This window comes from Catharus ustulatus, chromosome 6 (assembly GCF_009819885.2).
Source record: "Catharus ustulatus isolate bCatUst1 chromosome 6, bCatUst1.pri.v2, whole genome shotgun sequence".
NCBI classification, from domain to species: domain Eukaryota; kingdom Metazoa; phylum Chordata; class Aves; order Passeriformes; family Turdidae; genus Catharus; species Catharus ustulatus.
The window spans coordinates 24350842-24363537 of NC_046226.1; the positions used below are offsets into that span (position 1 = coordinate 24350842).

General features: G+C 41.5%; 1 protein-coding gene and 1 long non-coding RNA gene across 2 annotated transcripts; both read right to left on the reverse strand.

The window, feature by feature from the left end:
• Window positions 1-513: 513 nt before the first annotated feature.
• GEMIN2 (gem nuclear organelle associated protein 2) lies at window positions 514-9215 on the reverse strand. The gene is made up of 10 exons (XM_033063318.2): window positions 9049-9215; window positions 8472-8556; window positions 7227-7316; window positions 5203-5262; window positions 4926-5036; window positions 3665-3709; window positions 2910-2978; window positions 1497-1607; window positions 1252-1310; window positions 514-947 (listed from the first exon to the last, which is right to left on the reverse strand). Exons 1-10 carry the CDS (start codon window positions 9168-9170, stop codon window positions 908-910), a joined length of 792 nt encoding a protein of 263 aa, XP_032919209.1. The 5' UTR covers window positions 9171-9215; the 3' UTR covers window positions 514-907.
• Window positions 9216-11752: 2537 nt separating this feature from the next.
• On the reverse strand, window positions 11753-12649 carry LOC116998029. Its single transcript, XR_004418284.1, has 2 exons — window positions 12529-12649; window positions 11753-12020 (listed from the first exon to the last, which is right to left on the reverse strand). It is a non-coding gene; the product is annotated as an uncharacterized LOC116998029 (long non-coding RNA).
• Between the last annotated feature and the right edge of the window lie 47 nt (window positions 12650-12696).

Consider the following 12696-nt stretch of genomic DNA (forward strand, 5'->3'; position numbering starts at 1 on the left):
CAGGGATTGCTTCTGTATTTCTTTGATGGAGCCCATTAGCACATAAGCCAATAAGCCAATAACTTCATTAAAGAAGTTAGGTGGACACCTTTGTAGGAATGTAGTTTGGGGCAGTAGAAGAAAACTTGTTTTTACATAGTTCAGTAGTTTCTCCTGTCCCTAAAATTAGCAGCTGTTCCTTGTGTCAGAATGATTTATGCCTAGGGTCGTCAATACTGGCCGAAGAAGGAAATTTATTCCACCTCGTTGTGCATAAACTCAATATTAATGTAATTGTTTTTAATTGCTAGCTATGGTTTACTTCTGTAATGTACTACTCAAGAAGTAGTACTGTTTACATTTTACTGAAACAATTGTTTCAGTAACATCGTGGCTACAGTTGAACTGCTAAACAGTGCTAGAGCTCAGGCACCAAAACTTGAAAAAACACATTCAGCCCGAACTCTGTAGATTTCTACAGTAAGTCTGCTGTTAAATAATACGGAGTGAGAAAACCCACAGTATTTAAGAACAGTCTTTTAAATCCTTTAGTTTTATTAAAAAAGTCCTCAATAAGTCTCTTAGAAAAAGAATAATAATTTCCAATGTAGCCTCAGACTTCACCTAATGGCAGTGTCCATAGATTACTCAGATTGTAGAAATTTCTAACCACGAATGTAGGTTACAAAGAGCTTGAGAGATGATGCTGGATACTTCAGTTACCACTTTATGATGGTATTGGAGATAGTGACAATCTCAGCTAAAACTCAGCTGCAGTTATTCACAGCTGTCCCAAATGCATAGTGCGAGGGTGTTCTGAAGGGATTGTGTAATACTTCAGGTCTGAACAATGCAGTGTCTTGCTGTTAACTCTGATAATGCTGCTTGTACTGTGGCAATGCAAAATACTGGATGTTCTCCAAAGAGCCTAGGAAGGCTCATCAGCCAGGTCACGTTGATCGAAGTACCTAGGAATGAAGTGGAATATGGTAAGAAACCTCCAATGCAATGTATTCCTCACTTCAAGTTGTCCAACTCATTGCTTTCTAGCTCATCTTTTAGTGCTTCATGGTTCAGGGGGCTCATCTGAAGAAAGGAATAAGCTTACTTTACTCTTAGGTATATCTTCAATACTTTTAGCTGTGTATATTTGCTGCATTGGCCCAGGGTACTTTTACAGACTTTCATTTTTAAAAGGATTCAGGTTAGTACAAATAAGCACACATTTATGCTGGACATACATTACTGGTTTAGGTGCACAAGTTGCATTACCTGCTAACTAAGCAGATTATCAAATTTAGAGCTGATATCTGTTCTTCATTCTTGCTCTCCTGGAAAAGAGATTAGATATTACAACAATTCTTTTGTTACCTGTGTCAAATAGAGAAGCTGTTACATGTGTATTTGCAGTCATTCTCAAACAAACTTAGGAAAAATTAATTATTAAGTCTTCTGAAAAATTATCCTCTTTACTGCTAAATTCACCAAGTCCTCTGCACAGTTACATTAAATCTTACCTCCAGTGCCCTGACTTCTGAACATCGCCTTGCCAGCTGTCGAATAAGGGAGTGAGCTTCAGGTAGCAAAGGTTTTTCAAGGCATGCCAACAGTGCATAAAGCCATCTACCCTGTGAGGATACAAATAACAAAGTTTTAATTCTGAGTATTTCCTTGAAGATTCAAGCAATTCATGTTATACAGAGCAGGACTGAAGTGTAGCTCTCAAAACAAAACTACAATCAAGTACTATATGCTATAATTGAATTTTGAAAACCACAATAGACGCTACATGGCAGACAGTTCTGTGTCTCTAAATAAGATTCTTGTGAGCACTGCTCCTGGGTTTCCTCGCATTTTTGAATGCTGGCAAAGATATAACTTATTACAGCTGATTATTTTAGTAATATCTAAACATTATTAGCTATTAATTTTTAACTTCACAATCTGTGAAAAATATTCCAGAAGACTGAATGTGTCAACTCAGATCTTTGTGGAATCAGTAGTTAGATCTGCTTTAAGATTTGCTCCACTGTGAAAATATGTCCTTTGAGTTTTACATCTCTGAATTCTACTGCATTCTTACAAACTTAATTTCTGGTACCAGTCTAAATTCATAATTTAATCATAGTGTCTAGTGGCCTTCATTCTGGGACCTAACCTAAAAGTCAAAGTGCACATTCTCTGTAACATACATACTGGTTAAAAAGGAAACAGTCTTCTATAGGAAAGCACAGAATGTGAAAGGTCTTTAAGTGACTGAAAAAAAATAGTGAAACTATGCTAAGCATCATGTAATCTTTCATTACTCTTTTGCTTTGTGGTACTGCAGGAGATGAGATGCATCCACCCAGGTCTTTTGTAGATATGGTGCCATTACACAGCTGGTCAGTCTAGTTGTGACCAAGCTCCATGCCAGTGTAGCCTGTCAATCAGGAGTTTTTAGGTTTGATTTGTCACCACATGAATGCAGCTAAGCTTTCTGGTCTGTGCTGCACGTGGAAAGATTAAACGTGTCTTTGCCAGCACACTGTAATGCACCTCCAAACTAAACTGGAGTTGTTGGTAAATAGTGTGCAGTGCCCTGACAGAACCAAAGCTGCTGTGATCTCTTACTGATCTCTCTCCTCCTAAACCTTGATACTCATCAAGCCTTGTGGCTTAAGTTAGTGGGGAGAGTCATACAAAGGGGAGGGAGTTCGGGGCAGTACTTTTTATGTCTGTATCTGTTATGTTTTATAATTTTAGCCCTCCAAAACCAACTGTGAATACTAATTTTAATATCTAATCAAGAAAGTTTTGAAAATAAGAATACAATACAACTATCTAGAGAACTCTTTAGAAAATTAAAATAATTTAATAGAAAACTGCAAACAATTTATTCTTTGTTTAATGCATTCATGTGTGAGTAGTTAGAATAAATCAAAAATTACCAGTTCTGGAGTAAATTTTTTCTCTCCAAACCAGCTTATCAGGTATTCTAAGACACTGGTTACTGTTGCCTTCAAAAGAGGAACAGAAAGAGACAATATAGTATCTGCAATGCTTTGTTCTGCTGCTTTTCTGCCTGAAGGATTTTATAATATGAAAAGTATTTCTACTCCACACTATTTATTCCAGGTTGAAGTTACATGTAAGGGTAAAGTAAGTGTTAAAGTACCACTTTTTGGAAAGAACTTTGTATGAAATGAAGTAATTTTCTGTGTTAATAACAAGTTATGTATAAGTAGATACAGATTAGGAAAGAGGCATCACACTGACTGACTGGTTGGTTGTGTGTAATGGTGGCAAGTGGAAAATGTAGTAAAGGAAAGATAAGTGTGATTCTTCTAGCTTTGCAATGTACATAAAAGTTCACCATACAAACTGCACTTGAAACTCTAAATGAGAAATTTTCAAACATTGTAAAGTACCTGCTGGGGCATTCAGCAAAAATTCAAACATTAAATGTGCTATAGAGAAACTACAAGAAGATACTTTCAGAACTAGTAATGAAAAATCTTTGCTTGTAAAGTTATTTGTAGCTGAATGTGAGATAATGAATACATAATACCTATTTTCCTTCTGAGTGTACAGAATTTGTAATAAACAACTGCCTACTCTAGGCAAAGAAAAGTAGATGAGCCTTCTGCAACAGAACATGATCATTTAGGCAATGTCACTACATGATTCTAAGAGGTAAGCATACCTGATTCATCCTGCTTACAATACTTAGCAAAGGGGGAAAGCCCACCTGAAAAAACCAAGTTGGAAAATGCAAACATTATCACAAACATTTTTGTTCTAATTTAGAACATACTACCATTTTAATTTCATGTTCAGACACGTGTAGTGATTAGGAAGTCTTTTCTGAGCTTTAAGATTTATTTAAAAGTATCTTCAAGAAAGTTGAGGGTCTGGTGAAGTATCAGAGCACCTTGCTTCCATTGTTACTTGTTAAAGTTTCGTGTTTTTTTAAATGATGCAGTAAAGAACATGTTTGTAGGGTATCACATATGAGGAGGGTAACCACATATCACTATGCAACGAAACACTAAATAAGACAATGAAGAAAACTTCCATTCTGTTCAGTGAGAACAAAATACAGTAATTTCACGATTACCAGCCGCACTGAGTATAAGCCGCACTTCCGGGGTGTCGGCAACGTTGAGGTCTTTGTCCATATATAAGACACACTGGACTGTAAGCCGCACTTTCATTCGCAGCGAGGATCCCCATGCAACTTTCACAAAGTTGCCAAATAGTAACAGAATCGCAGGAACGCAGTGTTTACTGGCTCAGCCCTGCTCAGGGCAGCCGGGAGGCAGGTGAGCGGCCCCAGCCCCGCTTGCCGCTGCCACCAGGAGGCAGGGGAGCGGCGTGTCTGGCCGGTGACGCCGGGAAGAGGGAGAGGGGTGTGCCTGGCCAGTGCCGCCGGGAGGAGGGAGAGGAGCGTCCCTGACTGCTGCCGCTGGGAGGAGGGAGAGGGGCTTGCCCAGCCATTGTTGCCGGGAGGAGGGAGAACGGCGTGCCCAGCTGGTGCCACCGCCGTGCGCCCGGGGCCAGGCAGCGCTGCCGCTGCGCCGCCGCTGCCCGGGGCCGCTGCTAGCTCAGACTTCTGGGTTGGGAAATTTCCAAAATTTATTCATAAATAAGCCGCTCCAGAATGTATGCCACACTTCCGGTTTGGGAGCAAAATTGTAGTCAAAATGGTGCGGCTTGTAATCGTGAAATTACTGTAATGACTTTAGCTGATAAGAGATGAAGGAACTCTTCAAGTTTTGACTGAAGACATAGACTTATTTTCTGCTTCACTTAGTTTCTGCATAAAAAGAATGTACACTGGGACTTTCTGGGCTCACCAGAGCCTACTTTCTATTTAGCACAAAGTGGTAATAAACAGTAGGATTATTTCTGGCAGTTAGTCTACAAAACAGCTGTTGAAAATTAAATAGAAGTCTTATACTCACCTTCATGTAATCAATTCCTAAATTTTCATTATCAGGTAGTGCATCTATTTCTGAGTATATTTTTTCACCTAGGCAGAACTTCCTCCAGCCTTCTTCATCCTCTGATTTTGGCTGAAGTAAATAAAAAGAAATGAAAGCTATGTAATACTGTTATCTTAACGACACTGGATAAAAGACAATATTCATAAATTGTTGCATGCAATTATAAAGCAAGATTAACTGTGGATTCAGTAACTGAGGAAACAAACCACAGAGCCCTGTTATGAATTCTACTCACCATAGTAACATTGCTGTCCAAATGTTGTGATCGCCAGTGATTCCTGTGCTTGTTCAGGCTCTGTAATTAAAACAAAGTCAAATCCCAGTTTAACTCTGCAGTTATTCTAGCCTAGCCACAAGGGCTCTTCATTATTCTTAAAATGTATGAAAAGTATATTTTATGACTTTCTATAAATCTGTAGATACATAGCCAGCACATCTGGATAAGTATCTCCCCATGTCTCTTAGCAGAAATATAATTAAGGTGCTCATGCTGGGTTTTTGGAAGTAATGCTAAAGCGGAAGGCATTTTGAAGTCTATTACATAAGGTTAAGCTGAGATGGTAAGCTTTAATAGTCTTCTAGACTTTTCTTATTAGAACAATCTTAAGAAAAATCCAACTTTGATTTAATCCAAAAGCACACATAAAGCCAATATCCTGTTTCCAACAGTGGTCTGTATCTGCATCAGAAGCCTACAGAATTGTTTGAAAGAAGGCAAGTGTGGTTTCTTAGCACATTTCTTCTACCTGGCAGAAATCCTGGGTAAAACAAATCGGCCTGCTTAACAGTTACTTGTAGAGAGCTGTAAATGGTCTGTAGCAGAAGAAATTTGTCTCCCACTCCAGTTGTCACTGTAGCTGTAAAAGACCACTAAAAACCACTAAAAACACTCTTAAGTATCAGCAGTAGTTGATGCAGTAGTTGAACAAGTAAATTCTGATGCTCTTTTTTGGTTTTAAATACTTTTTAGGATAGTCTCATTTCACAGTGTTAATTTTGGTGCAGATGAGGAGATGATTTGAGCATAAAAGAAATACCTATACAGTGACTAAGCCTTTAGATGTCAGTCTCAGTTCTGCTAAAACCTTAGATTATGCCTAATATGCAGGATGCAATGTGATCCCTTGCAGAAACAGGGGTAGCTCAGTTATTGTTTACAAAGTAGATGCAGTAGTACAGGATCTCCTCCTTCATTAAACTTTTCTCCCTGAAAGAAACACGGTAGATGAGCTCATGCAGAGCTCAGTGCTAGAGCAGCTCCCAGTTGGTCACACCTCAGTACTTGAGGTACTCCTACAATGCAGCATCCATGCATTGTAAACATGCTGTCTGTCACAAATGACCTCTACTTACATCTTCCTTACATTTTCCATTTCACTCTTTTTGAACTGTGCATAGAGACTAGTCAAATCATAGATTTGGCTTTGAAGAGACCTTCACAGGCTATCTAGTCCAACCCCTCTTCCATGGGCAGGGACATCTTCAACTAGATCAGGCTCAGAGCCACATCCAACCTGACCTTCAGTGTTTTGAGGGATGGGGCATCCACTCCTCTCTGGGCAACCTGTGCCAGTGTTTCACCACCCTCACTGTAAAAAAGTTCTTCCTTATATCTAATCTAGACCAATCCTCCTCCAGTTTAAAACTTTAGTAAAGCTTAGATGAACTTAGAACCTTCACCCTTTGAGACTGCTTAATTTTCTATTCTTCTTGTGTTATTTCAAGTAGGGTGCAAATGTATCCAGAAAGATTAAGGTCTGTGCTAACTCTATAACCTTGCAAATATGTTTTACCAAATCAGTATTTCTCCTCATAATGGGTTGCCACCTCTGTCAACAGGTTCCTAAATGGACTGTATGAATGGACTTTATGAAATCTCCTGATGGGTTAGAATCCACTTGGTTCTTATTTAATGTTGAATTCTGCAGAACATTTGCTGCAAGCACTATGTTTTAATACAACTGCACGACATCATAAGGGTTTTTGTCCTTTCTCAACTACACCATATCATTTAATCTAAATATGGACATACTTTTGTTGAAGGAGAATTTCTTAAATGTGACTCTCAAGAATTTTATCAGAGGTTTAATAGCCACACAGTATATGTTCAATTAGCTTTCAAGAACTTAAAACACGCCTGTAAACATCTATCATGCTACAAAATCATAACATTTCCATACTAGATATAAAGTTACCCTATGTAAAGCACAGATGTGTTCTATCTAGACTATGCAAGACTCCTCACAGATGATCTTGTACCTGACGAACAGCTGAGAAATTGGCCACTTGCTGCTGCTGCCACTTGAGCGTTGGAGAGTATCCCTCAGGAGCAGGCTGGCATCCAGAAATCTGAGAAAACACTGGCAATAATTATAATGTAAAGAGAGCTTTATAAGAACAATGCTTAAGAACAAGTGAATCAGTAAATGTTTACTGTCAGATAAACAATATCCTTTAAATCTTCATCTAAGAAAGGTAATTCCATGACCACATCCCAGGCTGAGTTAAGATTTTGGTTTAGACAAAATATCTTTTGTTTGACTCTTCCCTTATGTACATAAGAAGGAAAACTAAGTGTTCAAAAGAATTACTTAAGGTCATCTTTTCAGCAACTGTTCTGCTTTAATCTCCCTGCTCATATAAAGCAGGATGCTGTTTCCTTATCTGGGACAGATACTATCAATCTTAGGCATTCTACCTGTCAAGATAGTAAGCTGAGGAAGACAGAAGACCATAAAACCATCTAGGAAATTAAGTCTGATAGTTAAGTAGATATAAAGATTTAAAGATTAGCATGAAAGAGTTATTAAACAAAATCTTTCTACAAGTGTTTAAGACTGTCACTACACACAGATGAGACAGATGAAGAGAATGGCTACAGAAGTTACAAGATCATGTCAGTATTAGTTTCTTTGAGAAATCTAGTAGTGAAATCCCAGATTACATCACTGTCTTTGGAGAAAGGCAAACTATTTGAAAGTAGATTAAAAACCAAGCTGTCAGGGCAATGCAACAACAGAAAAATCTGCTTCATCAGTAAGGAAAAGTTCCAATAAAATATTCCTTCCAAAAGGAAAGAAGTGGTGCTAGAATTTCATCTAACTTTAGTAAAGCTTAGCTGCATTTACTATCCTTATGCTAGATATAGACTTAAACCCAAAGACAGGTATGGATATATTTTTCTTCTAAAATTTATGCAGGTTTTATGATTAAATAATTGTAAAATTTAATGCAACATTTGATTTCCTCAGACAGTAAAATAGTCTGCTGTGTATCAAATAGTATGGGGATTATAAATTTAATCAGTTAGAAAGACTGTTGTTACTCAGCAGTTGAGCAGGGATTTCCTCAAACACACACATTTAATTCTGTAGATGCTTTTAGAATCTAACAGTGCTATTTTGTTATGCCAATAACTCCCCAAAATTAATACAAACATCATTGTAGTAACATCCTTCCCCTTTTTTTTCCCCTCTCAAAACGTGTAAAAGCTCTGAAACTTACTGAAATGTTTACTGTCGGCTTCTTTTTCAATTTTCTGGGATCTATTTTTGCCACAACCACGTCAGGACATCGAGCTGCTTCAATCCTACAAAATAGAATTAAGTGGTCTGCATTTTTTCTTTCCTGTAACAGGTTGATATATACCGGATATCTTTGAAATACTCATAAAATCATGGAGGGACCAATCAAGATCATTGAGTCCAACTCCGTTCACAGGACGGCCCAGAAATCACACCCTGTCCGAGGACGCTATCCAAATGTTTCTTCTTCAGGCCTGATCCTGTGACCACTGCCCTGGGGAGCTGTTCCAGTGCTCAACCACCCTCTGGGTGAAGAACCTTTTCCTGATACCCAACCTAAACCTCCCCTGGCACGGCTTCATGTCATTTCCTCGAGTCCTGTCGCCGGTCACGAGAGGGAAGAGATCGGTACCTGCCCCTCCCGCAGGTGTGTAAAACACCGACTGTGCCGCCGAAGGGCAGCACGGCACGGCCGCCCCGGCGCACCCCGTCCGAACCCGGCCGCTCTCGCAGCAAGGTGACGGGCCCGGCCCCGGCCCATCCGCCCCGCCACTCACTGGACGCGCTTCAGATACTCCTGGGGCGTCCTGGGAGGCACGGTGGGGTCGAAGTCCTCGGTTAGGTCACAGTCGCCCACGGGCAGCAGCCGCGGCATCAGCTCCTCCAGGCCCGGCTCCATGGCCGCGCCGCCCCGGCGGCAGAGCCCGCCCGGCTGCCGCTGCTCTCGCGAGAGCGGCGATGTTCCCGCGGAGCTCTGCGGGCGGCACGGCCGCGCTGGGGCCCTGCGCCCCGAGGAGCGGGCTGGGCCTGGCGCCCCGGTGTGCTGCGGTGTGCTCGGGGCTGGGCCTGGCGCCCCGGTGTGCTGCGTGTGCTCGGGGCTGGGCCTGGCGCCCCGGTGTGCTGCGGTGTGCTCGGGGCTGGGCCTGGCGCCCCGGTGTGCTGCGTGTGCTCGGGGCTGGGCCTGGCGCCCCGGTGTGCCGCGGTGTGCTCGGGGCTGGGCCTGGCGCCCCGGTGTGCCGCGGTGTGCTCGGGGCTGGGCCTGGCGCCCCGGTGTGCCGCGGTGTGCTCGGGGCTGGGCCTGGCGCCCCGGTGTGCCGCGGTGTGCTCGGGGCTGGGCCTGGCGCCCCGGTGTGCTGCGTGTGCTCGGGGCTGGGCCTGGCGCCCCGGTGTGCTGCGGTGTGCTCGGGGCTGGGCCTGGCGCCCCGGTGTGCTGCGTGTGCTCGGGGCTGGGCCTGGCGCCCCGGTGTGCTGCGGTGTGCTCGGGGCGTCTCGGTTGCCCTGGAGACCACCACAGGGGAATAAAGGAAATACAGCCAAAGAGCAGTGGCAGAAAGGGGTTTGCCAACTCACTGCCCATCAAACTGGGCCTATTTTTGTGGAGCATAGGTGTAAACCTTTAACAGCTTCTTTCATTAGGCCTTGTGCCATTATTCTAATACACTGTAGTTTTTGCTCTTACTTTACCTGTGAACAGCCAGTATTCATAATACTTGTCCCTTCATTTAAATGCTAAATCTGTGGTTAAAGTCAGTTACATTAATGATTGTAAGTTTACACAGAGATGCCAGTCTGGAAGGGTCAATGCCTGAGTTGTTGCTGTATGAGTTTTTCTGAAGACTATAATGTGGGAGCACCCATACGCCAGAAAGCAAGGTAGCATTTGCACAGGAGCATTGTTTCCCAGGCGAGATAAAAAGTGGAAGGATGATGCTGTAATCATTGTGTATTATGAAATTCCTGTTATACAAAATGTCAATCAGTATATTATCTTTCCGGTAGTTCTGCATGCAAAGTCTATTTAGATGTAATATTTCAGAGTAGTTTTAGATACTTCTGTCATAAGTTAAAAAAAAAAAAAGCAAGTCCCCTGCAAGTCTGTATTTCAGTAGTTCTAAATAAACATCTACCTTAACTCCTCCTCTCCAATGGCTTTTGTTTGTTTTAAGGTGTTTCTAAAAGCACCTACGTGTACCAGGGAGTTTTATTTCTGAAACCTGGATCTAACGTCCTAGTTGAGTATGCAACAATTGCAGTCACCACTAGAAATAAAACCTGCTAAGTTAAGCCTACCGTGATAACTCTGGAAAGGCTGACTGATGATCAAGACAAAAACTTTGGTAAGTCCAGCTTTATAAAATTAATTCCTAATACTTTAGTAATATTTACAATTTATTTTTCCTATTTCTTGTAAAGTCCAGAATTATGAGCAGAAAGAATCCACAGATATAAATACACTTTAAATGTACTTTCTAACTTTAGATTACTTTCTCTGGAACTTTCCATTAGTACTTTTTAAACAAAGCAACATATTTTTAATTATTACAGATAGTCTTCCATAGGTATGAAAATTGTTCCTAACGGGTCTTACCAACAATACCAACAATGCTGATGCAATGGCTAGCAAATATGACTCGGTGGAGAAAGAGGAAAATGGAACTGGAAATGTATATATTTCTCCTCAACTGCTTAGGTATTAAGGAAGAGTACTTTTCCAAAGAAAGGGTGAGCTGCATTAATGGGTATGCCTGGTTGAGTTAAAAAAAAAAAAGAAAAAAAAAAAGTAACACATAAATTCTGGATATGAAAAATTAAAATGCTTTCAATCTACATTCTAGATATTAATATTGGGAGATAACAAAATATTTTTATATTATGAGTAAATGAGTTTATATCTATTTTCTACTTTTTTCCTTCTCCTTGATTTTCTCTGTGGTTTGCACTATCATAACAGCTGCAAGAATTTTCTTTAAGTTTAGAGCACTGGATTGAGTTATTATGTAATTAAATTTAATTATGCTGAAGACTAATTTAAAATACTGAATATCTTTTATTTGTAGTGAACTTTCAAGCTAGTATACTTTCCAGTTTTCCTTTCTTGCCCTTTGAGTGTCATCAAATGTCAGCTGCCTCTTTTTCTCTTATTTAAATAGAGTTCATCCTGCAGTTTAGACTTCGGGACTTGCCCCCTTTTTTAGGTAATTTTCTGAAAATGTTTCACAAGGTATTTGAATACTTTTGTAACACGGAGTCACCTTCTGTGTATCTATTTGAAGTTTGCAGTGTTGTGGGGGTTCGGGGTTGTTTTTTTTTTTCCTTTTGAGTTCAGAGTGAGGATGTTGCATGTCACTGGCAAGCTCCTGCTTAGTACTCTCACAAATGGCAGTGAGATTTGTGGACAAGGAAGTTTAAAATCCCTCCCATAAGTTATGCTGTGGTTCACCTGTTCCTGTTTTTAGACTGAAGAAGACTGGTAAACCATACTGTAGATAGTAATGGCAAAGAAATTCTATCATAATCACATTTGGCATATACAAAAACAGGATAAGGTTGTTTTAGTCGTTTGTATTTGCTTGGTGGTCACAGAATGTTTTCTGAGTTGCAATGAAGGAGGGAGGGTATGGTAGTCAGTCAGCAGAATGCTTTTCACTCCTTCCCCATGTCTGGATTAGGTGCACTAAGACATCTCAGGAAAGACAGAGGTTACTGTTCTGGCATTTCATGACAGGCTTTTTAAAAACAATTCCTGAAACTGAAGAGTCACTATATAACTTGCGTTTGGGAATAAAAAGTTGACCACACTAACACAAAACCCGGACAAACACATATAGTATAGGTTAAGTGATAGTTACCGTAGATAGTAAACAACGTATTAAATATTTATAAATACGAGATAAAGGATTGTTTCAGGCTAAAAGCCCAAGGAATATAATTTCAGTGTTTTTTTTTTTTTTCCCAGGCACTCAGTGGAAACATGTAAACAATCTTCGAGATAAAAAAGCTGCCATAAGTACACACGGTGGAAGACGGGAACAAGCAGGGTGAGCTCAGGGACTCCTGGAAGCCCGGCTGTTTGGATCCCGAGAAATTCCGTGCCGGACAGAGCAGCAGCGGACGGAGCAGCGCAAGTACCGGCAGGGCCGCAGGCAGCCCCGGTACCCGCGGGCACAGGCGCAGCACGGGCCAGCCGAGCGCTGCCCTCGGTGGTCGGGATGCCTTTTTTCCGGAATGGATTTGGGATCGCGATGCAGAGGACCGACCTTCAGAAGAAAGCCGAACAGGGCAGGAATACACAGGAGAGCAGGACCTGCCAGGGCGGTGAAGCGGCGGCCCGAGCTGTGGGATGGCTGAGGCCGGCCCCGCTGCGCTGGCCGGGCAGGCCCGGGGGCTGCCCCGGGGCGGGGGAGCGGCGGAGCTCAGCCCGCCCC

Excerpts from the sequence above, each read along its gene's own strand:
- GEMIN2 (XM_033063318.2), bottom strand. The coding sequence starts at position 9,170 with ATGGAGCCGGGCCTGGAGGAGCTGATGCCGCGGCTGCTGCCCGTGGGC. Across the intron at positions 3,710-4,925 it reads TAGGAATTGATTACATGAAG|GTGGGCTTTCCCCCTTTGCT; the intron begins GTGAGTATAAGA and ends TGGTTTTTTCAG. Across the intron at positions 1,311-1,496 it reads CAGAAGTCAGGGCACTGGAG|GAGAGCAAGAATGAAGAACA; the intron begins GTAAGATTTAAT and ends TCTCTTTTCCAG.